The sequence below is a fragment of the Coturnix japonica genome, chromosome Z, assembly GCF_054131305.1.
Source record: "Coturnix japonica strain WE chromosome Z, WE-NBRP24, whole genome shotgun sequence".
In the NCBI taxonomy this organism is placed as follows: domain Eukaryota; kingdom Metazoa; phylum Chordata; class Aves; order Galliformes; family Phasianidae; genus Coturnix; species Coturnix japonica.
In genome coordinates, this window is record NC_140702.1 from 58,081,355 (window position 1) to 58,108,946 (window position 27,592).

Below are 27,592 nucleotides of genomic sequence, written 5' to 3' on the forward strand. Positions count from 1 at the left end.
TTTGAAATAATCCACTCAATTTTTATTTCTTTTGCAGCTTGGATAAGGAAAAAAAGAAAGGATCCACCCTCCATTGAGGTAAGAGATGAATCATCTTTAGATTTCCAATTGTGGCAGTTAGAACTACAGTAATTCTTTTACAGTGAACTTGTTTGTCCTTATTTGTGTGGTAACTTCTTACTTTGGGGAGAGAAGTTAGTGTGTTGCTTGCCTAATTTAAGAAATCACACTAAGACCTGATCCCTGATACTTAGAAAAATGGAAAATACATGGAAATAAACCCTCCAGCATTCTTTGTTTCTTTTATTTCCTTGAAATTAAAATCTTTAAGATAGTCATGGTGATTCAAGAGTTTGGTTTTTTTTAATTAGATCAATTCTCAGATTACTGCTATGAATTTTTAGGGCAGGTCCTCTATGTGTAACTACGAACTTTTTTTCAAGGTAGCCAACATTAAAATGCAACATTCAAATCCATTTGCCAGCATTTTCATCAGTACAAGCAAACAGATTGCATCAACATTGTATGGTGCTGAGATGGGGGAGTTGCAGCCATGACTTTTTATCTCAGTGGATTCTAGTGGAACAAAGAAGGCCTTTGACATGGTCCCCCACCACTTCTTCATCTCCAAATTGGAGGGATGTGGATTTGATGGGAGGACCACTTGATGAATAAGAAATTGGTTGAAAGGCCGCAGACAGAGGGTGGTGATCAATGGCTCTATCTATTAATGTCCAGGTGGAGGCCAGTAACAAGTAGTGTCCCCCAGGGGTCTGTCTTGGGACTGGTGCTCTTTAACATCTTTATCAGTGACTTTGATGATGGAATTGAGTACACCCTCAGCAAGTTTGCTGATGCCACCAAGATGAGTGGTGTGGTTGACATGGAGGAAGGAAAGGATGCCATTCAGAGGGACCTTGACAGACTTGAAAGGTGGGCCTGGGTGAACCTAATGAGGTTCAACACAGCAAAGTACAAGGTTTTGCACTTGGGCTGGAAGAACCCCAGGCACCTGTACAGACTGGGAGGAGTGGTCCTTGAGAGCAGCCCTGCAGAGAAAGACCTGGGGGTCCTGATGGATGAGAAACTTAACATGAGCCAGCAGTGTGCTCTTGCAGCTCAGAAAGCAAATAGTGTCCTGGGTTCCATAAGGAGAGGGGTGGCCAGCAGGGATAGGGAGGTGATTGTCCCTCTCTACTCTGCTTTTGTGAGGCCCCATCTGGAGTACTGTGTCCAGGTGTGGAGAGCCCTCAGTATAAGAAAGACAGAGAGCTGTTGGAAAGGGTCCGGAGGAGGGCTACAAAGCTGATCAGGGGGCTGGAGCACCTCCCTTACAGAGACAGGCTGAGGGAGCTGGGCTTGTTCAGCCTGGAGAAAGGAAGGTTGTGGGGTGACCTTATTGCAGCCTTTCAGTACCTGAAGGGAACCTATAATCAGGAGGGGAGTAAACTCTTTGAAAGGGCTGATAATAGCAAAACAAGGGGAAATGGTTTTAAGTTGAAAGAGGGAAGATTTAGGTTGGATGTTAGGGGAAAGTTCTTTATTAGGAGAGTAGTGAGGTGCTGGAACAGGCTGCCCAGGAAGGTTGTGGAAGCCCCATCCCTGGAGGTGTTCAAGGCCAGGTTGGATGGGGCCCTGGGCAGCCTGATCTAGTAAATATGGAAGTTTGGTGGCCCTGCTAGGCAGGAGGCTTGGAGCTTCGTGATCCTTGAGGTCCCTTCCAAACCAGGTCATTCTGTGATTCTGTGATCTGTGTAAAGAAGCAAAATATCCTATTCTTTGATGCTAATGACTTTGTAAAGAATAGAGTGGATTCAGCTTCTGATCTGTATATGCACACATACGCACACATTTCCACTTCTTGCCCTGGACTTGCATTTTAAGTTGCTAAATGTCTGCTAGGAATGATTAAGTACATAGAGCCTTGGGTTACTACAGAAGATTCAAAGTGACAGCCAGAGGGATGTAAATTTGACTTTCATCAATAGGAATAATTGCTTTGAATTCAGTGAAGCTGTGCTGGCATGCTCTGACCAAAAAATCGGTCACTTGGATCTTCTGAATGCACAGACTGTGAAATGTTGTTCTGCCTATCATTAGGATGAGCTTGAGTAGCATCATATGGTGTTTACAAGCCAGAGATCCTATGCAACATACAGCTTTTCAGCTGTTTGTCTGTGCCTTTTTTTCACCCTTTGCCTTTGAGGTTGCAGAGGGCTATATTACATGCACAAATGGAAGAAAATGTTAAAATTACCCTCAGAAAGGAATTAATACTCCTAAAAAGAAAACCCACAAACTTTTATTCCCTCCCTCCTCATCCTAAATTTTTGTGCAGAAAGGAAACCTCAGTAAGCATTCCATCAAAGCTTAGACTGCTCTTTTAAGTAGCCATGCCCTGCATATGCTATATACATAGAAGTTTTGTTGTTAAAAGTGTAACATAATGTGATACTTGAAGGCGGGAGGTGTTTCATGCCTTTTATGCTATCGTTTCCAAGAGCCAAACTGTTGTAATCGTACTGAGGTGAACCTACTCCAGAGACCACTGCCAGCCCTGGTTTTAGAATTCATACAATAAAGCTCCTTCTGGCACCAGGTCTGTTTATTATCTTTCAAAAGGGAGTCTCTACAGATGAGAGCTGTGCATCAGTGATGTTCTGAATATTACTACTGGGAGTAGCATTGCAGAGTTAACAGAACTGCTTATGCCTTCAGTTTCATGAGCTAATAGATCTGCAAACTGTTTAGCAGTTAGGTATTTTACCTGCAGGACAGTGCATTGACTTTATCAGAGCAGAAGTATGATACCAGCAATCTGAATAGCAGTTACCTTTTCTTTCAAAAAATCTCTTGAGTTGGATTGTTTTGGGTTTATTTGGTTTTTTGGATTTTTTTTTTTTTTTTTTTTTGGCCCTGTATAGGGGAAGCTAGTTCAAGTATACATGTGTTAAAAATTCTTGCTAAAAATTTGCAATCACTTTTTAAATGTGATAATCCTTTTTTTTTTTTTTTTTTTTTTTTCTGTAAGTGTGTGGGGTGACATGCATATTCTTTCCTCCTTGATTTGGAACTATTATATCACAATGTAATTGTAAAGATACTGGTGAAGCACATACAAAATACTGTTTGGTCTTTTATGTAGAACTGGTTGGCTTTAGTGCTTTAAGGTACACAAAATTTGTGGGCAGCTGCTGTGTATTGTATTCCCATTTTGACAGTAATGCTGATATGTTAAACTGCTATTTGGCAGCTGTGGAACCAGGGAATATTTTTAACCATGTTTCTTTTTGAATGTGTGTATAACAAATCTTGTTCTTTTACATATTTCTCTTGGGACTAGACTGTTTCTGTTTTGTGCCTTAATGACATTTTACTGTCAGCATCTTACTGTAACACCACAGAACAACATTACAATTCCCTTTTTTTTATAATTGTCTTTTCTTTTAGCCTGCTCTTTTTTTTTCTCTTTTCTCTTTTCTTTTTTTTTCTTTTTTTTTTTTTTTTAAATTTTTTTAACTTATATTGTATCTTGAGCTTTATGTTAAGCTTTACTAAAATTTCTGTTCCACTTCTTTGATCTTTTTGCCCACTATCCCCATGTAGTATTTTGTGGTGGGGTTTTTGTTTTTTTTTTCTTTCCTTATTTATTTGTCTTTTATTCAGCTCTCACCTGTGGGTGATAGAGATTGTCAGAATGCTTGGGCTATTAGATCTCCTGATGAGGTCTATGATAAAACTTGGGAATTATAGCGAAGCTTCACAAATCAGCTGAACACGTCTTGCTGTGTCACAGCATCATCAACACTGGTGACCACCTCCTGGGAACCAGTGAATTTTGTAGGCCAAGGAGATGTGGTTCAGAATCATACATGCATCAGTCACTAAAATGAGGGTGATTGTGAGCTGTCCTTTTTTACCCTGGTTAGCGTGGTAAACTCATGACACTGTTTTTTCTTCTGACTACAGATTTCACTTTTGACTTAAAACATGGCATCGTAGTGTTTTGTATTTTTCAAGTTTCAGTTGCAAAGGAAAAAAAAAAATGATCCTGAACTGTAAGGGGGAAATCCTACTCCAGAGGACACTTTCTTTTGGTCTTCTGTTGCTGTTCCATTCACCAAACTGGAACTCTCCACATATAAAAGATATTGAACAGTCTATTACCTGTCTGAGTGATCTGGCTTTTTATGTAACTTCATGAATTCCAAGCAAAGTTCTGCTGTCAAGAACTTCTCAAGACTTTGTTGATAGAGCAGTTTTCATGACATTCATAAGAATTCTACATCTCTTGCACTCATTATTGGCCATTTATTTAAAATGTGAGATATTAAAATGGTAATTAAATAAATGGTAGCTTATGTTGGTGCAGATCCTGAGATGCTGAATGCGTAAGAATGATATAAAGTGATATAAAGTATAAGCTTCATTTTTGGTGCCTGTCTTGATAGAGAGGCGCTCTTAGTCACACATCTTTATATGATCAATGACCAAGTCCTTCCTAATATAGGTAGTGAGAGTACTATCATTAAAATTAGCTTAGATATCTTGTAGTAAATTGAATCAATTCAAGCACATGGAATCTTCAGCTTCAAAGCCTGGAGTTATGGAACTAAGAGGCACATTTTTAAGGATACAGCAAACCTTAAAAATATCCAGTATCTAATATATTTTTAAACTTTTTTTATTCATAACTTACAAGCTTAATATGTCTTATTTCAGTGGACATCAGATTGGCAGGGTCTATTAAACTGAAACACAAATGTTTTTCAGTTAATTTAATACATTTAATGCATTTGGAAATGTAAACCCTTTTTTTTTTCTTTCTTTTTTTTTTTTTTTTTCCCTGTAACAAACCTTGTGGCTATGCACTAATTCTGATAATGTCTTGGGGGTACCTGAATAACTCAGCTGTGCTTCTGACTTTCTGATAGAATGAGGACAGTGGCGAAGCTACAGACAATTTTGAAGTACCAGAGTATGTGAGCTTAAAAACCAGAGAAACTTCTTGTGACAGTGCTAGGGAAACTGACATGGAGTGGAAATCAGTTCTTCTCTGAACCTGCCAGTGTGATAGTCCACAGCTGGCACATGAGTACCTACTGAAAAACTATTCTATGAATACTGATTTGAAGTAACCCCTCTGTATGCTAGAGGCCTCTTTATTTTTTTCTGCTGTCCATACAGAGTAGCAAAGATAGTTTAAATTCATAGTTTAAGTCCTCACTGTTTCTTTCTCTGTATGCATATGTGTATATGTGCATGTTTGTATATTGAATATTTCATGGGAAGCAAAATGGGGTTGTGTGTTCCTTTAAGTGGTGTAAGGAGCGTGAAAATAGTTTGAAATAGGGAATACCACAGTGAATGACTGCTTTTCTCATGCATTATATATTTATTACAAAGTAACAAAACTCAGCGTCTTCTGAATTGTGTGGTTGGGTGGAAGGTGAAACATTATAAAAAGAAATTTTTCTCAAATGTAAGTCTAGCATTTCTATAATTATCTGTTTTGACATCCACTTCCTTTAACCGGAATGGGGCTCAGGTTAGAAAAATCTTTTGTTTGACTCTGTTTGGATTGCACATGTTCGTTTTTCTCCTATTTTCTTCTGTATGCTTCAGTCGAGAAGTTTCAAAATGAGAACTTTGACATAGAAGTTGTACAGAGAATAGGGTTTCACAAATGAATGTTTCCTGAAGCAACTAAAGAAGCTGCAGAATGTGATTTACAGTTTTGGGAAATGCTGTTAAGAAAGCACAGAGATAAACGGCTCTTCTGAGCAAAATATTTTCCACCATTGTTGTTCTGGGTCACAAGCAGGACTGAAAATTTGGGACATATTCTGATCATTTGACTTGCACTAACTAGCATTTTGCATAGTGAATTGTGATTCTTATTACTGTGAGGATAAATTGTGAGGATTATTACTCAGTTTGAAAGGGCATTAAAACTTGACAATACAGAACTGAGCTACAAGAGTCTAAATAAAAAGGAGCATTTGGAGAAGTCACTTCGACAAAGAGACTGAATATGCCGTTATTTTTTAGAGTTTTTCTTCTCAGCTACTTTGTCCTCAAGTCTGAAACAGAGGTGAACACCAGCCTTCATGGAAGACTGAGGGATCAAGGTCTCTTTACTTTCCCTTTCCCTGTGCTGCAGATACAAAGTAATGGAGAGAGGGAGCTGCTGACACTTTGCTGCTGTCTGTGTGGGTGGGACTGCATGGAGCATTGGCTTTCTCTCGCAGTTCACTGTCAGCACAGCTGAATGGGCATGGACAGAGAAGAAAAGTGTACCAGGAAAATGGCTGGTACAGATTACACCATATATAAAGCAAGGGGGAAGCAGGGACCAAACTGAGACTTCAGCTACAGCTTTGCTTTGTAGGCACTAAGGCTGCATGCTGCCCTTTATTCTGGGCTAGTTTGTAATTTTTGCTGCTTCTGTACAGTTTTAGCTGTCTTGGACAAGTGTTTGATTTTGTTCAGTAATCTGGATTACGTTATAAAAGTAAATCAGGAGCAAGCGTCTACTGAACTGCATTTAAAACTAAATCTAGGACTCTTTGTAAAGCATGATTGTGGATATATTGGTAAATAGTATATTGATCTAACGCACAGTGAGTGATTGTGGAATGCAACTTCTGTACTGTTCAATCAGTAATTTGTTTGGGTAGCATATATAATATACATTCAAACGTCAAAAAAGCTGTTCTGTGAAGCTGTCATGGTTTAATAATTTTGTAATTTTACTATCAGTATTCCACATCATAACATCATATAAAGCATGAATAATTTTACTGAATCTGCAACTTAAGAAGAAGACTACATCTCCCAGAGAACAACACGGTCAGAGATGGGTCGCGGGACCTGGACACTATATTATCTCTCTCCCAGGCTAGACTGACGTCTTTTGAGTTCTGGCGTTCAGGAGAGCCTGTGGGAGTCTTTGCCGTTTCGCCTAGAATTTACAGTAGGCCTCTCGGTTTTGGGACTCATTCTCTCTCCTATTTCGCTTGATTCATTAGCTTAATTTCAATTATATTATATTATATTGTGTTATCCTGTATTTCGATATAGTATTAAGTAATTAAGTGTGCCTCCTTAGATCGTTGCTGCTATTTTCTTTTCCTAATTAACTTTTCCTTTTGGCCTAGGGCCCCTGTGGGGCCCACGGCCCCCCCTGTCACAGACGCAGGTGGATTTTCGTTTAAACCCTGACAGAAGCCTAGGCAATGAAAGTTGTAATAAATTGTGATGTATCCAACAGAGAAGATTTGGATCAGTTTACTTGTATCCTTCTAAAAAATAACATCAGATGTACAGAACATAACCCATAGTTTAATGTTGCAACTGGACAAAGATTTGAGGAAACAAAACAGCTAAATAAAGCAAATTGTAGATCAAATTGACAAATGCTGGTTGATGATTGAACAGAGATATTTAGCAAGTACTTTCCGTAAAAAATTAGCTGTCACCTGGTTCAGTGTTTGATTTAAATCAGTATTTTAACAAAGAGAGATAAGCTTTCCTAGTTCAAACTGCTCTTCTGTGTGTGCCATACACTGACACAGCCTTTCATTGACCACAATATTTGTTATTCCCAACCTGGTCATGCTGTGCTCATGCTCAGTTGTTGAGTTAGCAAGACATGCCCTGGGTCAGAACATTCAGTGCTTCCCAGTGATGAGGGAAGTCAAGCCTCCTGGTCCTGAAATATGATGTAACAGTCTGTTATCTCATCCTGCCTATTTATCTTGTGGAACTGGAAAAGAGAGTTTTGTGACCCTGTTTGTCAGTAGTGCAAAATGAATGATTTGACATAACAGCTAGCGCTTTGCCAGACTTCCGATTATTTTGTCAATAAAGAATATTTCTGATACTTTGAGTTGTCTCACATTCAACCTTTTGTATACTGACTGTTTCGAAACAGATTTCTTCCTTTCTGCTTGTCATTTTAATGTTTTTGTTCTAAGAAGTATTTCTGCTACCTTCAGATACATGTTTTTAAGAGTTTAGAATTAGAGTTCACTTGTGATTAAACAAAATATTCAAACTAGGCACGAAAATGTGAATGTTCTCTGATGTTTCTCTTTAGTTTGGATGACATTAATCTGTCCAGATATTTCTCAGTTCTAGAACCAAATAGTAGCAAGCGGAGCCTAATGAAATTGAATGAAATCAAAGTATATCATTAAGATAACTTAGAAAGTTGGAACAAATTCTATTTTTCATTTACCAATACACAGACCCATCTGAAATGAACTGTGACATCTTTGCTTAAAATTAGTAATACATTAAGCCTTATATCTGTGGGCCTGGGTGTAGTGTCTTTAGAAAATCATCTGAATAGAACAAAACCAAGCTGGTAACAGTCTGTTAAAGTAGCCTTTTAAATAAAATTCCTTTGTATATTATCACATTGGTGCTGTGTGTCTGACCACCTGCATCCTTAGAGGCAGCTGCTCGCAAGTCTGCATTGTTCTTTGCCTTCAGGGGATTGAAAATGGCTCATAGGAGGCAAATAGCACTATAACCTATTGACAGCTCAAAGACCTAGAGCAATACAGGCAGGAACAGGAAGGGGAGGAGGAGTTCCTTGGATTGTGGAGTTCAGGGTGCAGCACTGAAAGGGTGGGAGTAGAGGCATTTGCCTATAAGAGCTACTGTGCAAGGGCTGGTAACTACAGAGTGAGACCCCAGGTGTGGGAATAAGCAATTAAAGAGAAACCCCGTTTGTATTTGTACTGTTTTCCTACCAAGATAAAACTAATTTTATTCATTCTGTAAGGCTCTTTTTTCACTCAGAAGGGGTAAAGCAGGAGCAGTATGAGATCCAGTAAGAGTGAAAGAGTCGTCCACTTCAAACATTCAGTCTACAAAGCAGGTTTTCTGTGTACAGCCCATTAGCCACTGAAGATCCTCTTGGTGGAGTCAGTTATCTGAATTTTTCTCCTCACTAGGGATTGTAATTTCCAAATAACAGAGAATAATTAGCAGTACATCTCATCTGCTGGAGTTAAGTAAGAGCCTTAAGCAAAAACACAGCTTGCAAGAGTTTTCGTGAGAAAAGGGGAAGAAGGGAATAAAGTGAGGCTCACTAGAGATGAGCCTGCAGGAATGGTGCCAGGACTGGGGCTGGGGCTGAGACAGATAGCTCAGCTGAATATCATCTGCATGAGGACACACAGCATGGGTCACAAACAGAAGAAGCTGGAAGCCATCGTGCGGCCGGCAAACTATGACTTAGTTGCTGGGTAAATGACAGAATGGATGGCCAGGCCCAGAGAGTGATGGTGAATGGAGTTACATTCAGCTGGTGACTAGTCATGAGTGTTCCCAAGGGGCTGGTATTGGCAACCACTCTGTTTAATGTCTTTATTGATGATCTGGATGATATATCACAGTTCTAAGCTTCCTTGTTAAATGGCATCAGTTACAATTAAATTGTCTTTGAATTCAAAGTATAAAAATTCACATCATATTTCTGCTTTTTTCTGATATTACTCTCAGCTGTTTGCCATAACAAGAGCATAAGCAAGTTCTGTTAGCTTGGAAGCATATGGTAAGAGATAAAAGACAAACATCTGTATTTTCCGTGGCTGTTTTCTTTGTGTTTACTTTGGGAGTTCTTTATATCTCTGAAGAAGCTGTTTTTTTCTGTTATTGTGGGTGGGCCAGTAATTAAACTTGCTTCAAGTTCAATCAGCCAAATTACAGTTCATGGGGTCAGCTTTATTAGTGGATTTCCAGCTTTAACCTGTACCAAACCATGCTTTTGTACAGTTCTATAATGTTGAAAACAGCAAGTTGTACAAGCCTTCTCTGAACATATCATGGAAGCTTTTTTGGCTCTGCAATAGTGTCATGCATCAGATAGGGTAGTGGCTTTAGCTGATCAAAGTGAGGAGGTAAGCTTCTCCACTACATCACTTTAATCTGGATTTCTTTTACCTGTGCAAGGGCAGTAGGTGTAATTTTACATTGTTTATGAAGGCACTGGGTTTATTTTAGCTAATGTGCCAGGTAGATAGGTAGAGTTAACAGCCAGCCTAAGTACTGGTGCACGTGGTGTCCACCCTGCAATGCCCAGTTGGCATCATCTGAAGATGTGTTGGCCATGCAGAGCTGTATTCTGGATCTCTGGGGCAGGGTTTACCTCAGGCAGTTTTGTGCCTTAGTTTTCTTTATGCTAGTATAGAATTGGTTGATTTGTTTTTCTCCTGAGTTACTAGTCCCATCTCAGTAATTTCAGGTCTGTCCTAGTTCCTAGTTCCTTTTTGGCTTTGGTTTGGGCTTATATACTAAGAGACAGTTGTTCATCTGTGTTTCCCAAAACTGTGCCTGCAACAGATGCCTTAAGTCATAGGCCTAGTGAGTTACAGGAAGAAACACCAACGATAAATGGCTATTTAGTAGTAGGTCCTACATAGGAGACAGTGTTAAGGGTAACTTATTTTCAGAGCATTTGTTGAGGACTGGTGAATTACTTTCCCTTTTTGATCTAACACAATAGTGAGACTGGGACATTGCTGTATAGTTTTGCTTCAACAAATCAACACATTAGCATTGGGGCTGAAATTGGTGGTAGGTGGCAATGGATGATCTTAGAACTTGAACCTGGTTGATCTTAGAACTTGAAATAGATATAGAAAAACAATAAATTATTTTACCTACATACTTGAAAATTTGGGTAATAAAATTAAGAAAAGCAGTGACCATTTAAAATGTTTCTTTCCAATGTCATGCATTGAATTTCCTTCTGTTTTATGTAATTATCTTTCTACTTTGTCTTTAGGAGATTCTTAAGAATGAGAATTACAGACAAGAAATGAAACAGAAAGTCAAAGATGTGTTGGAAAAGGATAAGCTTCTTCAGGCCAAGGAATACAAGGAGGGACTTGTTGCTGAACCAGTTCAAACTCAGGTTAAAGGCCACGCATCAGCTCCCTACTATGGGAAGAACGAGCCATCCCAAGACCCAAGAAGCACTGCAAGTACCTTTCAGCCGGGTTCCTGGATGCCGCCAGCAAGTGGCAGTAATGAAAAGAAATAACCAGTTTTGATGTACAGATATTGCCAATGGATAAATGCTTTAATAGGCAACATAAACAGCTGTTATATATAGTGAGTGTGCAATAAAGTAGTATTCAATCCAAGTTTCATTTATTTTTGCAAAATTGTTTAGAGAGGCTTAATTGTGCCACACTACTACAGCACATTTGAATTCAGTGGAAAACGGGATGTGTTGCTGAGGAAGTTCATTCTCAAGCTTTTCCTGTTATTCATTAAATCATTGAAGGTGAGTTTTCTAGGTAATTTTTCTCAAATGAATCTAGATTGCTTTTTTTCCTTGAAGATGGGTTCACCTTTAACATTGTTTTTGATGTAGTAGACTTCAGTTAGTTAGCACACACACATTATCTTCTCAAACACAGGCATTAAAATTAGTTCTTAATTCCTATTCTTTCCCATGGCTGTACCAGTATGCTGAACTTTGAAGCTTCTGATAACTGGGCAGAAAAGTTCATTTCACTAACAGGAATCACTGTGACACTGCACTAATTTCAGACATTCTCGTGATTTTAGTAAAGGAGTTGATGTATTTGAATAACGTTTGAGTTGCTACCAACAGTAGGTGTGGCATGGGACAGATTCAGTCCAAATTAAACTGTTCATCACTATTTTAATAGAAGTTGTAATCACTGAGTAAGGCCAATAAAAAATACCTAAGTGGTTCTGGGAGAAGAGATTATTCCTGATATCCACCCCAAAAACTAATTTTTACACACTTAGAAATGTTTGAGAACTTAAAGTCAAAAGTCACACAGTTTTTTCAAAAAGTATATTTTGAAAAAGTATCAAATTTATTTTAAACCATGTAGGTATACATTTTAAAATGTCTAGGTATCAAAGGTGGAATACATACACATTTGACAACATTTCCAAGAGTGGTGATTTAATCTCATGTAGCATGAAGTGTCAAAACATCATTCCAATAATGCTTGCTATTCTGACCAACAGAACTGAAAGATGGTCATCAGATACTGGTTGCAGGTAAGTACTTCATATTTACTTCAAGTCATTTCAGTAAACCTTCCCCCTTATCCTGCTGCTATCAGCCAGCTCCATAGGTCTCTGCTGAATGGGACATTATCTTAAGATCTTACTTTTACTTAGATGGACTAGATGATAGACAGCACAGCTCCATGCTGCCATTTAGAAATACGCCAAGTCTGAAAACCTGATGACTTCCACAGACTCTTTAGAATTAGGCTGATAAAAGTCAGGCTGTGAAAAATTAATCATTTGTTAGAAAAAGATGAATTGGAATTAAGGTTAAAAATTTTTGGCATATTTACAACAGAACCTCACTTGGACTTTTTCTGCTACGCCAGCGTTTTGTGACCTGGAGTGCAGCAGATCTTCAAGGGGTGTCAGAGCAAAGTGATACCACCTAAACTCAGAAAGTCCTAAAGCACAGGCAGCTGGAGGGCTAGCAAGTAGGAAGAACTTCTGTCACCAGTGCGCATATCCTACTTGGGTAGTCTCCCATGGCTACAGGTCACAAAAGACAAAACTTGAGGCCGCCTGGGCCGTTCATCTGATCCCACTTATGGCTATTCTTTGAGGCAAAAATGCTTTGCAGACAAACAAGTTAAAGATGGACATTCAGGTGAGAATTAGGGAAAACCAACAGCGTACTCTGTAGGACACGAGTGGCCTCAGACAAATGAACACACTGACGACAAGCAATCAGTTTCCTAGATTTTGGGCTGAATTTGAAGACTGCTGATGGGTGCGCTGTAGAGGAAACAAGAGAAGTCAACTTGGTTCATGGTGCAGACAAGCCCCACCAGCTGAGCTGCTGCAGACCTGATGGGCACGCAGTGAATGAACTGCACAGCCACACGCACTGCATGCCTTGAAAGTGTATCAGTAAAACACAACAGCAAACAAGCTCAGAAGCCAGATGCTCCACAGCTCTGCTGCAGTGTACCAGAACCTCCCCTTCCTGTAGTCCAGTTAAACCAGGAACTGCAAATACATGTAAGCACAACATGAACTACTGCTGCAATGGAGAAGGGTGCGCTACACTATGAAACCAAAGGTCATAGCATTAAGGAGTCATTTACATTATCCCCATATTTTGACTCGTTTTGAGTCACAGCTCAGCTAAGGAAAAAGATATGCCCCTAATGCTCTCCAGCTATTTCATTTTTAAATATAACATGCAAATTTAGATAGAAGCAGTCTGCACAGAAACAAAAGCAAGAGATGAAAGTGACCGTCACCGGGGTAACTTCTAACACAGATGATTTCAGCAGAAAAAAATATTCTCGAGAAGTTAAGATTTCATAATTCAAGAAACAACAGCATCAAGTATCAAAGGATGGTTACAACAGAAAACGTACAGCAGTGCTTCATTAATAAAGTGAATTCTCTGCCCAAGGAAGGCCTTTCTTGCCCACTTAATCCTTCTTTGCTCGTTTGGCCTTTACAATGTTCTCCTGGCGTTTCCGTTTCTTCTTCTGCTCTCGCTCCCTGGTCTCAATCATTTTCGCAAGCTTCCACGACAACGCTGCGCTGATGATGAACAGGGGCGTCAGGACCAGGATCACTGTAGTGAGGAAGCCGTAGGGGTCCTTGGCAGCCCATTCCACAATGTACACAGCCCAAGCCTTCACGTCAAACATTTCAGCCGCTTTTTTATGGGGGAAACACTGTGTAAAAAGAAAGAAGTTTGAGTATTCAGAAAAACTGAAGTGCACACACACACTCACACTACTATTTTACTACTGTTTTTCATTACTTGTGGGTTTGTTTTTGCTAGGAGTTGAGCCCCGCATGGTACAGCTATAATATAAATGACAGAATCATAAAGGCTGGAAAAAACAGTAAGATCATCCAGTCCAACCATCACCACGATGCCAACTGAGCACATCCCTCACTGCCACATCTACACAGCTTCTGATCACCTCCAAGGAGTGAAGTGACTCCTACTGTACCTGTGTCAATATCTCACCGTTCTGAGAAGAGACTCTTCTTAATACACAACCTGGTGCTACCGGAGGCCCGGCCATGCCCCGCGGCCTGCTCCATCCCCTACCCCACATCTCACCTGCACCAACGGGAGGGCGGCGCCGTGGGCGCGACAAGCGACGGACGAGCGGCACGAAGGTCCCTGCGGAGAGAACAGGAAGCGGGCAGCAGGAAGCGGAACGACGGCCCGCCCCGCGATGCGGATGCACTGAGCGGCTGCACGGAGCGGCGCTGCCGGCGGCCCCGCCTGCTCGGCGCACGTGGTGACGGCGTATGCACTGCGCCGCATGGGGCACTGCTGCATTGGGCGGCGTGCTGCACGTCGGAGCGGGGATGCCGGCATCGCTCGGCTGTGTCATCGGCTGAGGAGGTTCCCTGCAGCATAACAGCTCTGTGTGTGCTGAGTGTGTGTAGTGAAGACGAGCGTTGAGTAGAAGTATTTGCTTCTCTGGATGTGTTGGCATCAGTGATCCAGAATGCTCCTATATAAGGAGGCTGCTAAGTGTTTCACACAATGTGACTTCTAACTATGCTTTTATCAATGGTAAATTCGGAGGTTACAATGGCTCCTGGAAGATGGTTGGTTTTTTTCCCCCCCTTATTACTAATTCTCCAATAACGTTTACATGTACTTAGTAATCTCCTGGACACACTGTATCCCACTTGCTGGATGTTCCTCTTACTGGAAGAGCCAGGTGGAAATTTATGCCGTGACACGGTGGTGATTTTAGAAGCGTTTTGAAAATTAAGCCTACTGCATTTTTTTCCTTCACCCTGTAAAATCTCAGTGCTGAGAAAGCTTTATTGGCACTTTTGTTTTCTTTTTGACCATGCATGATACATCTGCCAGCCCATAGCAGCCTGCTTTACATAGCTTTACTTCAGCCAACAAAGATCCTTTGTGTCACTGGGGATTAAGGATTCTTTCTCTGCTACAAATCGGTATTTAAAAACACTGGGGTTTTATGTTTAAGTGGATCTGCAGTACATCTCAATTCTGTGAACTGTGCGAGCAACCCCCTCTGTTTGTAGTCTGGTTGCCATTCAGCACAGCACGGCCAGAGTGTTCAGGATGAAAGGAGTCAATGACTTTCGCTCTTCTTAATTCTCCTCCAGTCATCCTTATGAGCTGTTGTGATAGTGTGTGCTTGTGAGGGTGAGAAATGTGTAGGGCAGTGCATGATATGTGGGCTAAGCAGCGTGTACACACTTTGGTATCAGAAAAAAAAACGTGCACATCTATCTGTGTCTATACAGAGAGATATAAACTAACATAAGCATAAGAAGAAATAGAAATATATGCAGTATTAAATTAAAGATTGGTCAAATCCATTGTTTCTCATGGGAGTCTTCAACCACCCTGATAATGGAAAAGCAACATGCCCAGGCTCACACAGTGCACTTAAGATAACTTTCTGATGTAAGTGGTGGAGAAAACAATGAGGAGAGGTGTGCTGCTTGAGCTTGTTTGTAAGAATTGGTTGGGAATGTGAAGCTTGGGAGTAATCTTGAATGCAATGACCATGAGACAGTAGAGTAGAATCAAAGTAGAATAAAAGAGTAGAATTGAAGTAGGCAGTAAGTAGAATTGAACCCTGGACTTTAGTAGAGCCGACTTTGACCTCTTCAAGGACAAACTTGGAGGTATACCATGGGTTAGAGCTTTGGAAGATAAGGGGGGCCAAGGCTGTTTTTATTCAAGCACCACTTCTTCCAAGCTTAAGACTGGTGCATCACTAAGAGTAAGAATCAGACAAAGGTGGCAGAGGACCTGCAAGGATGAACAAGGAGCTGATGCATCTTCAGCAAGTCTGCTGATTATACAGAGCTGGAAAGAGTGGCTGATGCAGAAGATGTGATGCTGTGCTGCCATTCAGTAAAACCTAGACAGTCTGGAGAGTAGGGTGGAGAGAAATCTTAGGAAGTTCAACAAGAACAAGTGCAGTGTCCTACCTGGGGAGGAATAACATCCTATGTCAATACAAGTTAGAGGTTGATGTGCTGGAAAGGAGCTCTGCAGAGAAGGACCTGGGTGTCCTCATGGACCACAGGTTGGCCATGAGCCATCAGTGTGCCCTGGTGGCCAAGAAGGCCAATGGGATTCTGGGGTGCATTAAAAAGAGTGTGATTATCAGGTTGAGGGAGGTGATTCTCCCCCTCTGCTCTGTCCTGGTGAGGCCACTTCTGGAGCACTTTGTCCAGTTCTGGAATCCACAGCTCAAGAAAGATGAGGATCTCCTAGAAATAGTCCAACAGACAGCCAGAAAGATGATGAGGGGATGAATATCTCTCATATAAGAAAAGGCTGAAAGAACTGGAGCTGTTAAGCCTGGAGAAGAGAAAGCTGGGGAGGGAATCATACCAGTGCTTATAGATGCCTAAAGGACAGGAGTCAAATGGATGGGACAAGGCTCTTTGCAGTGGTACCCAGTGCTAGGTCAGAGGAGCACAAGCTGGAACGCTGGAAGTTCCCTATGTGCATATGGAGGAACATCTTCACTTTGAGGGTGACAGAGCACTGGGAGGTGCTGCCCGGAGAGGTTGTGGAGTCTCCTTCTCTAGGGATATTCAGAACTCATCTAGACACTTTCCTCTGCAACCTGCTGCAGGGAACCTGCTTTTGCGGAGGGTTGGTCTAGGTGACCTCCAGAGACCTTTTGCTACCGCTGCAGTTCTGAGATTCCGTGTTTCCGTGATTCCGTTTCCTTTCACGGACTGTAGAGGGCACTGAGGGTTGAGCATAACGTTCCTAATACAAGCACCTCAGTTAAATGCCGAAGTGAAGTGCAAAGATTACAGATGGGACAACATGCCTTTCAGAGAATCAAATCCATGTCCTTATGTTTAAATTGGCGTTGGTATTTATCCACATTCTTAAAATATTTTGAAGTTTTTGAAGAAAATAAACAATTCTGCTATAACTTTCACTTTTAGTATTCAAATTAGGGATTTCCTTGTTTTTGTATTTTGTATTTGTAAATTTAATATTTAGTTATGCATCTTCTAAAACTATATGAAAGTAATGGATCTAAACACAACTTCTTCAAATTCGTGGAGCAGGGATCTGATTCTAAATATTTGTTCTTTTATTTGTGGCATTAACCTCTTTTCTATTACAAAAACTTCCTATAAATGGGTGTTTCTGGTAGATAAGAAATTGCCACTCCAGAATGTCCATTTTGTGGCTTCCGTGGTAGATAAGAGGAAACTGGATGACCTGTAAGACTTAAATGAAGTTCTTTTCGGAACTTAATGGAGGTACATACTAAGGTAAGAAATTTAGCGTACTGTTTATGTACTAAAAAGAAGTAGAGAACCAGAGCCAAACTTTCACCTCATCTATGAGATCTCATAAAAGTGTTGAGCATAGTTAGTATTTTAAGGGTTCATTCTAACAGCAGTAGGAAGTAATGATACTGCTTCAGTGAGTGCTGCAATTTCTTCTCTAAGTGTCACACTGTTCCTTGTTGGAATCAAGGAGATGTCCAAGGACAGTGACTGCAAGAACCTCTTTACTGGAGTCATTGTGCTCTGCACATGGTGTAAAAATGAGGTCCTGACACTTACAATAGTGGTAATTGTACTCTGTAATACTTAATTGTTCCGAAGTGGTCATCACATAGCCCAGGAATTTCTCACAGCTGTTTTAGTGTCCTTGCTAAATTCTGGTTCAAATGAACTGAATTTTCCTAAATAAAATTTCCCTTTCGCATCTCCAATGATTTTGATTTCTGTTTTACCAGGATTCCAGCTGATCCACTGTAAAAGTAATATTTCAGTGTCACTAGAGGATATACAATAGTGCGTCCCAATTGCTTTCTCAAACAACCTATGTCCTACTTCCTTCTTGGGAAACCAGACCTATATACTATATGTTTGTATGTATTTTCTTGTGTGCTGCCTGGCTTCTGTCTTCTGTCTGAAAAATCACGACATCGATTTTTTTTTTTTTTTTTTTTTTTTGTGGGTGTTTAGAAACTCTTCATAAAACATTGAGAGCTCTGTGTGTATTAATGAAACTGTATAAATCTTCAGTACCAATAAGAAGTGCCCATTTCTGTATCAAGTTACAGGACTAGTACATGTACAGGCCACTGGTATCTGAAAGGCAGCCAGCAATGTTGGCTGCCTTCTGCTCTGTCTTACATAGAAAGAGGTTATTGTCAGTACAAGTGATGCCTTAATACCATGCGATAGGTCTTTGATGGCATTTACCTTAAAAAATAAATGAGGTATTACCAGGTAACTATTCTAACTTTCTTTTTTGTCACAAGGAGCTCCAAAAAGAAGCCACTTTGGGTTGGAAAGGACCTTGAAGACCATTTAGTTCTGATCTCACCCACCAGCTGAGGCTGCCCAGAGCTCCATGCAGCCTGACCTTGACCACCTCCAGGGATGGGGCATCCACAGCTTCTCTGGGCAGCCTGTGCCAGCACCTCGTCACTCTCTGAGTTAAGAATTTCTTCCTAATGTCTAACACAAATCTTTCTCCTTTTAGTATAAAATCCCTTCCCCTTGTCCTATCACTATCAGATCAAGTAAAAAAGTGTTTCACTTTCCTTTCTCAAATTATAGGAAACTGTGTTCTCAGAAATAGCCTTGCAACTGTGCTACCTCATTCACTTGGATTTTCTTTCATCATAACAGCACTGGTCAGTTTTTCCAAACATATAAATGTGTATTTAAATCAAGTCATTAATGGCATGCATGTCAATGTGGATAACTCAGCATCAGTTAGTAAAAACAACTACAACTGTGTAAATTAGGTAATCACCAGATACAGTAAGATGCATCTGATCTGTTTGAGGAGCAGCTTGGTATTTCAGATAGCATAGCTCAGACACTTGAGCTCCCATCATAAGTGAAAACTGCTGTCAGGATGTTTCATCCCTACAGGAAAATCCTTGTAGGATTTTCCCCAGCAGTTTCTTCATTCTGAGGCATACAGCAGCAGTAGATTCAGTCTCTCTCTCTGACTCTCTTTTCCCTCAGTAGCTGAAAGCCTTTGTAGAAGAGATCAGATATATTTTTAAAGGTGGAAATGTTCCTTCCTGTATACATGCCTTTTTAAGAGTTCTACCCACAGAATTAGGTCAGAAATTTCTTTTTCACCCTCTGAAGGTTTATAATCCTGCTTGGCAGGAAGAAGGCTACTTAGCCAAGAGTCACATCGAGGAAGGCAGGATCATGACCTCGCCAGCAAGGATGCAGAGCCACAACACCTGAGAAAGAAGAGCGGAGTAGGCTTGGTGATAGTACTGAGGTTCAGTCGACAGTTCAGGTCACCAAGCAACTTACAGTAATGAGACTGATTAAGATCAGTCACAATTCAAGTAAGCAGGTTGAGATCAGTCAGAATCAGGAAGGTAGAAGACCACGTGTTGTCATTCTTGCAACAGAGTTCAGGCAGAGACTGAGAGCAACAGCCTGAGCAGCTCTGTGACAGTAAACAGGAACCCACTTACCACAGCTTTCTCATACATTGCTCTTTCTCTCTGATTTGAGGCCACACAGATGCAGGAAGCCAATGTTGAGCTTGAGCCGTAGGCAGACAGATCCCTGGAGAAAAGCTGTACCTGGAGCCCTACAAAAGCCTGATTAACTAACAGCATGCCTATTTAATCTGAGTTGGATTTGCTTTAATTTCTAGAACAGGAATTAAGATACACATCCGTAATGTTATGCATAGTCAGACAGGCTGTTCTGCCCTTAGCAATAGTCTCCAGTTTCACCAGCAAAAGCTGTAGTGTTAGGGGCCGCTCTCTGTATCTCTACCTGTATTTATACACTGTTCAAAATATTTGGTTTAAAAACATCTACTAGAACATTTTTAAGATAAGCTCTGTTTAAAATGTGGTTAATAAACTAGTTTTGTCTGGATTATGGAGCAACTACATATGTACTAATGCTGGTAGATTTTTAGGGGAAGAAAATTCTTGATTCAGATTGACTGTGGCCAGATCAAGATGTCTAAAATGATGCTATGTACTTCATGCTCTAAAGCCCCTGGTTTTGGAAATTAAGGCTGGAAGGTGTTTTTGAATGGAATGATCTTGTTACAAGCTATTGCAAGAAACTGCATCACAACTTTTCACAAATTCAGTCTCTAAGCTATTTTTCCTGTTGGAGGGTCTGTGCAGAATTCCTGTATTCTGAGCCAAATGTATCCATGGTAAGCTTGTAAACATTTTTTCTTATACCACCATTGCCCTCTGTTTTCCTATAATCACAGAATAGTTGAGGTCGGATTGAACCACTAGACATCACATACTCAGTCTTGAGCAAGGCTCTCCTTAATCAGGGCGCCAAAGGTTACATTCATGTGGGTTTTGGTTATCTCTAAGAATGGAGTCTCCACAACCTCTTTTGTTCCAGTGTTCCCCCCCATAGTAAATAAGTGTTTTCTTACATTAAAATAGCATTTCCTGATTTTCAATCCATGTTCATTACCTCTGGACTTTTCTTTGTGCACCCCTGGGAAAGAGTCTTGTTCTGTCTTCTTTGATACCCACTCCATCCTCTTTCAGACATTTATACTTACTGGTAAGATCCACGAGTGTCTTCTCCTCTCCAGCCTAAACAGTTCCAGATCTTTCACTCTCTCCTTTATGAAAATGCTTCAGTCTCCTTATCCTCTCTGCCCTTCATTTGTCTGTCTCCAGTATGTCAATTCTGTGCTTAGGGACAGCTTAGACTTGTCATGGGGAACCCAAAACTGGAAACAGCCTTTCAGATGTGTTTTCACTAGAGCTGAGTAAAGGGGCAAGATCACCTCTCATGACCTGCTTAGTTATACTTTCCCTAGTGCAGCTCAAGATGTGTTTGCTCTTGGCCATGCTGATGGTCACCATGACCCTTAGGTCTTTCACTGCAAAACTGCTTTTGAGCCAGTCTGCCCTAAACATGTGCATGTGATTAATACTCCAAGTAGATAACAAAGTTATATCAAAATACACAAAATGGTATGTAGAATAGAGATGAAGTGTTAGCAGCTGATAAAAAATCCCCCTTTATAAAGGGGATGGTCAGAGTATTTTACATTGCATAGTGATCCTCCAAGTTAAGGAACTGGATGTTTCTGTTATTACTACCTTCCATCTAGCTTGGATGATGAAGTAGGTGTTTATGGCCTGTCACATATCCCCAGGGTGTTCCATCAGTTATTTTACACAGTAGACAACCTTTACTGGAGAAAACCAGTGGTTTTGTTGTCCTTTTTGAGTGGAAATTTTTCATAATGTGGCTGAAGACCGTGATTCAGCTGTGCCTTTATACCACATGGATGCTGAACTGCTGCCCCTGACATTTTGAGACTTCTTCGGCATAATATGATACAGCTCTCTTGATTCTGAGAATTGCCAGAAAATTGATTAACAAAGTAATACCTTCATAAGTAGGACTGTTTTCTTTCATTCCAAGTTTCTCTTCATTTCTCTCCTTGAATTTTATGTTTTTCCTCCTATGTACTTCAAAAAGGGAACCCTTTTCCTCTCTGCTCCTGTCAAGCATGTGTTAGAGGAAGCAATGTGTTTTCTCCAAGAAAAGCTCTCACTTCACCAAAAGTATTGCAGAAACAGAGAACTCACATTTTCTCACTCCAATTCAGAAGTATTTTTCACATTCAACACAATCTTTTTCTAGCCAAGGAAAGGCAGGGACCCTCATTTTATTTCTTAAAACATTTTGGACCAAACATTTGTGTTTGTACTCAGCTTTAAATTTTAATTAGACTGTACTTGTGCTTATTTCTTTGCTCAAACATTACCACTGGAAATTCTGCTCTTTCCATTTTAGAATGGAGAAAAGCAAAACACAGACCACCCCAATAAATGAACTACCCACTTCAGCAGTGGAAAGAACAGAGATTGGATGCCTTTGCCAGATGAAGGCTGTTCATGGTTCATCGACTGCTGCAGTCCTGTTGATGCTGGTAATGAATTTCCCATTGACATGACTGGAAGGGGAATCAAACTCATAGAAATGACAGTGAGATGCAGAACACCAAGTTTGTATGCCAAAAGCAATTGCTTATATTAGTCTACTGAAGGCAATTGCTGAATTGTTTGTTTGAAAGCTGCTGCTAGTTTTTACTCCTCTGCAGTATTTGCAGAAGAAGCCATTGAAGGTAGAGAAGGGTGGGTTTTCCTATTTGTTGAGAGGTTACACTGAACTTTCACATTAGCCAAGTGCTTGACAATGCGCCTCTGCCTAATAAGCTAAGAAGTTGAAATAATTGCACATAATAAAGGAAGGGAAAACGAGTGAGAGGATTTCCCCTTTGCACTGTATTTTTGTTCAAAAGCACAAAACAGTTATATAGGTGCCATGTAACAGGGATTTGGGTTATATCCATTAATGATGGCTGACTGGGGAGGAGATGTTCTGAGTTATTCTTTATTCTCTTTATTCTCCATGGCAGTGCCATGTAAGTAGCAAACAGTTTTTACATAGGAGAGGATTGGGCTGGCACAGGTAGTTAAGTTGCTCCTTTTGTAGGAAATGCTTATAATAATTTATAGATCTCCCATGAATTATGTCTGGAAACAAACATGTATGTTAAGTATCTTCACTTTGCGGCCAAGTGGGGTCCTTGCTGGCTACTTACACTTTGGAGAGAAATCAGAAATGTGATGTTTGGGCACTCTCTAAGTACAGCTTCTGCATTTAGGCTGGGGGATGACCTGCTGGAGAGGAGCTCTGCAGAGAGGGACCTGGGCGTCCTGGTGGACGACAGATTGACCATAAGCCAGCAGTGTGCCCTTGTAGCCAAAAAAGCCAATGGCATTCTGGGGTGTATTAAAAAGAGCGTGTCCAGCAGGCCGAAGGAGGGGATTCTCCCCCTCTACTCTGCCCTGGTGAGGCCTCATCTGGAATATTGTGTCCAGTTCTGGGCTCCCCAGTACAAAAAAGACAGGGATCTCTTGGAAAGAGTCCAGCGGAGGGCCACTAAGATGGTGAAGGGCCTGGACCATCTCCTCTATGAGGAGAGACTTAGGGAACTGGGTCTGTTTAGCCTTGAGAAAAGAAGGCTGAGAGGGGACTTGATCCAGGTTTATAAATACCTGAGTTGTGGAAGCCATAGTGGTGAGGCTGGTCTCTTTTCAGTAGTGCGTGGGGACAGGACTAGGGGTAATGGGATGAAACTACAGCATAGGAAGTTCTGCATGAATGTGTGGAAGAACTTTACAGTGAGGGTGATGGAGCACTGGAACAGGCTGCCCAGGGAGGTGGTGGAGTCTCCTTCTCTGGAGACATTCAAGACCCGCCTGGACGCCTACCTGTGTGACATGGTGTAGGGAGCCTGCTTTGGCAGGGGGGTTGGACTCGATGATCTCTAGAGGTCCCTTCCAACCCCTACAATTCTGTGATCCTGTGATTTACACCGCATACATCATCCATGAGAAGTGCCGATGAGCCACACCCAGACAACTCTGTTTTCTCACGAATCTTCAGTCCTCATTCCAGTCAGTTCTCTCTAGCCATCTTTTACCATAACTGTGACTTTCTGTCAGTTCTCTGTGCAAAAGTTCCTCACAATGATTCTGCTTAAACGCTGTGTCTCCTACTGTGCTGTGTGTTTACTGCTGCTGCTGTTGCCATCTTTAACCCTTAGTTGAGAATGCATTAAAAAAGTTTTTTAAAACAATAAAGTAAATGCAAATCTACACATAATGATTTACTATGAAAGGGAGTCGGTTTGATGCTCACTTGAAGATAATTTTCTCTTTTCTCTCCTTTTGTTCTTTGAAACATTGGCCACTCCGTAATGTACTCAGTCAGTATGGAAAAGAACATGAGATTATGGCGTTTACCTTCTGCAATAGAACACATCATTTTTCTTACCATCTGTGAAACATTCCCTTGTAGATAGATGACACTTTGTTCTTGGTTGCACTTCTCTCTCATGCCTTTTCCGGCTTTGACTTAGCAGGGCATCTCTGTGGATCTGCTTCTCTAATAATGGGAAACTCTTTAAAAAGGATCCTACACAGCAGCATCTGTTAACTTGTTGTTGAAGCACTGATTTTAATTATGTATAAGATAGGAAATTTCAGATTTATTTTCAGAGGTGTTTCTTCTGTCATTTTTCACTTTTACACCCTGACAGGACGTTGGGTTACGTAACCCCAAAACATCAGATACCAAAATGTAATACAGTGCAGCCAGAACTGAACTTCATTTCAGTCTGTAATAAGCCACGCATACATGTATCTCCATATATATCTGTACCCATACGTACATACAAACACACACATCTTGTAGTGTGCTGCCCTGAATCTGGGAATATGTACTGCACAGCCATGTGATATCAAGAAACAACAATAATTCTGTCACTGGTATCTTTAAAAGCGCTTGGGATCATCCTTTTTAAAATGCTTGAAGTGTAAGTTTAGTGTTTGTGCAGAAAGAAACAAGAGAGGGAATTTTATTCTAGAAACATGATTCTCAGTTAAACTAAGCCTTCTTTGAGATGGGCCTTATTATATAGATATATATACACTTATGCCTGCTATAGTGTCTGTGTATTCTGAGTGATATAAAGAGGCCATAATATGGATATGCTTTCTTTGTAGCTAGGATTGTTGCATTTATGTTAAGGTTTATTTTTATTGTCTTAATTTTAGTTTGCAGGGACATTTTAATATAAGTATTTATTACTTGGTTGTTTTAGCAGTTCAAGCATGAATACAATGCATTAAATGACCCCATGGGCTGCTGAAACTAGATGAAGCTCTGTCCCATTCAGTTCTCTGACCGCTTTGGCATTATTTTAGCATGAATGAGATTTTCATGTGATCCTTCCCCACTTATGATTTGTAGTGTTTAAGAATGTTATTGTATTGGCCAGAATTACTACAACCATTGCATTTTCCTTTTTTCTTGCAACAAAATAAGGGGCAACACAATGGAATGCTTTCTTTTTACAGCCTGGACTTACTTTTTATGTATTGATTTGATTTCTGCAGTACCAATTTGATTTTTTTTTAGTGTACAAAGACATGTTAGTGTCTCTTTAAATCACTTGTGAAGCTTTAATAGCACCCTCTGTGTTTACAGAAGCTGCCAGAAGCCAGACAGAGCAGTACTATGCCCCCAGCCATATCTTGCATGTTTGTGTATTATTTAGTAAGTGTGGTTATTTGGGACTCCATTGTACCTCATGGTTTCTTCATATCGTTTTTGTGGTGGAACAAGCGAAAGACATGTATTATGACTCATGGCACTAATCACCTTTCAGCATTTAGCATGCTGACAGCCTACAGCTCTTCAGAATAGGACAGCTCATCAGATTCCTGCTATGGAGGATCCTATTTACATATTCTCCCACAAAAAATGAAGACACTGCAGGGACCCATCTAATGAAACTCCTCCTTGTTCTTCATGTGTCTAGTCCTCCCATTTCTCAGCCATGTCCTCTTCGAGTGCCTGCAAGATAAGAGGGGCTGTTTAGCATGGCAGAAATGCTTATAAATCCAGGAACCAGTAGACCAAAGAGGGAAGCAAATTCCAAGGTCCCAGACCCCTCACAGAGTGTTCTCTTATTTCTAAACTCCCAGTTTTTTTGTAAGGTGTCAGATTTGAGGTTCTGGATCTGGACTACAGCTGTACAGCACATTTGTAGCAAAACATACAAGAAATGTAAAGAAGGAAATAGGCAGTTCCTTTGCATTGTTTATCAACTATAATTGTGAAGGCTGGAAAAACTTTTCAAATGTAACTGCATCTTCAGTGAGAACATATGTTTGGCATGACAGTGTTTTTTGCTTTATTCAAGCAAGGTAAGTTAATAAAACTCCATGTTTACTTGTTAAGAGAGAAAGGTTCTAAAAGAAGTTGAATATGAGACAAGGTAAAACTGAGAAATCTCTGTGACATGGATTCAAAGAATCATAGAATCCTCAGTGGAAGGGACTGTTAAAGATCATCTAGTCCATCACTCCTGAAATGAACAGGGACACCAACAGCTAGATCAGGTTGCTCAGAGCCCAGAAGCCAAGGAGGTGATGGCTTTTTCTATTATGTACCTGTGGTTTACTCCGTATAGAACACCTAATTGCATTGGTAAGAGTCAAGTGTTTGCTCTGTTCTTTGTCCCAGTACTATACAGGTGTGCAGAGGCTGTGTAAGATGTTTATTAGAAATGTTTCCTCTTTTCATAACAGATAAAGTAAGAACCTAGAATTTCCAGGTTTTCTTAAAAGTTTTACATAACAGTTACATAGATGCTCAACAAATACATTCTGTATCATTATGTGTGCTTTCTGGAAGGAGTATGGTTATGAGAGTTTGGTGGGGCTTTTTTTTAGGTCAAGTTGAAGCAATTATAGCACATTTTATTTTCCATCTTCAGCTGCACATTCTTCTGCAGGAATCGACGTACCTCTATTATCAGCATATCAAACCATTTCTCTTTGAAAAATATTTGACAGAAGAGAAAAAGGAACAATTTCCTAGATTAAATTGCCACCGAATTTTCACCAGCAAAGCAGCTGGATACTTGGAACCTGTCTGCTTGTGACTGTCAGTGTAAAGTAAAGTGGAATCAGCATGACAGAATAAGTCTGTGGATACTCAGGTTGTGTGGCGTGTTTTCCTGTTTAAGTCATTTATGTCCAAAAAAGCTCATTTTTGCCTTGGATGCTAAGAAATTTGGAGATGCCACAGATACTTCTGGAATTTCTCATTGTAACTGACTCTGCTGGGCACCTGCTTCATTTTTAGTACCTCCGAGCAAATGGAAAGTGCTATCTGCAATGTTGTGGACGTCAGAGAAGACTGCTCAAGCAGGAGTCCACAACATTTTTCCTTTTTCACTACAGCATATAATCTAAGGAAGGATCACTTTCATTTTGGTGCTATGCTTTGAAATAGCTTTGCCCTGAGAGATTGACTCTATTCATTCCTTTACACTGAGAACAGTGTTAAGCGTTCTGTCTGCATGAATACAGAACTGCTGGCACAGTACTGCACCAGCTAAGAAGCAATAGAATGAGCTAAGGAGCCTGTTGCCTCCTTCCTGAAACACAGAACTTCTCTGTCCCTAATGCAATCCCATCCCCATACTGAACCAGATTCCATTACTGGATGGCTTTACACAGGCTCTTCCCCCTGATTCATATGCTGATTTATTTATTTATTCTCTGCTTTTAACTGACATGTGTCTCTTTGACACATATTGTAAAAAGACTCATATTGCCTCCCTGCTACAGCTGGTTCTAATACCCTCATTACAGCATCTGGAAAGAAGTGCCAGTGAAGGGTGTGATATCTCTGACTATGCTCAGACCATCAGTTTCTCACAGGATAAACTGTAACCATGAAATGCCCAGTCGTGTCTGCAGTACTGGTAAAGGGAAATGAGCAGATCATCCATAAACATCTACTCACAGTTCAGTTAATTCTAAGTATATATATCTCTTCCTTCTCTTGCTGTGCAGACCCTCAGAGTAAAAAGAATGGCTTTCAGAACATATTTTTCCTCCAATGTAAAATGAATTTTCTCCCTTCAGTTCTCAGACTAGGCTTGCTTTTCACACCACACAAA

General features: G+C 40.5%; 2 protein-coding genes across 3 annotated transcripts in view; one reads left to right on the plus strand and one right to left on the minus strand.

Annotated features, from left to right (window-relative positions):
• Positions 1 to 11,162, plus strand: part of NDUFAF2 (NADH:ubiquinone oxidoreductase complex assembly factor 2) — a 29,664-nt gene extending 18,502 nt beyond the window's left edge. For both annotated transcript variants that reach the window (XM_085528839.1, XM_015848768.3), the window contains exons 3-4: positions 38 to 78; positions 10,802 to 11,162. In XM_085528839.1, coding sequence (XP_085384965.1) covers positions 38 to 78; positions 10,802 to 11,059 — 299 coding nt within the window. In that variant the 3' untranslated portion in view covers positions 11,060 to 11,162. The remainder of the gene's footprint in view (positions 1 to 37; positions 79 to 10,801) is intronic.
• Positions 11,163 to 13,340: 2,178 nt separating this feature from the next.
• Positions 13,341 to 14,304, minus strand: SMIM15 (small integral membrane protein 15). Its single transcript, XM_015848769.3, has 2 exons — positions 14,126 to 14,304; positions 13,341 to 13,727 (listed from the first exon to the last, which is right to left on the minus strand). Exon 2 carries the CDS (start codon positions 13,698 to 13,700, stop codon positions 13,476 to 13,478), a length of 225 nt encoding a protein of 74 aa, XP_015704255.1. The 5' UTR covers positions 13,701 to 13,727; positions 14,126 to 14,304; the 3' UTR covers positions 13,341 to 13,475.
• Between the last annotated feature and the right edge of the window lie 13,288 nt (positions 14,305 to 27,592).

Excerpts from the sequence above, each read along its gene's own strand:
- SMIM15 (XM_015848769.3), bottom strand. The coding sequence starts at position 13,700 with ATGTTTGACGTGAAGGCTTGGGCTGTGTACATTGTGGAATGGGCTGCC.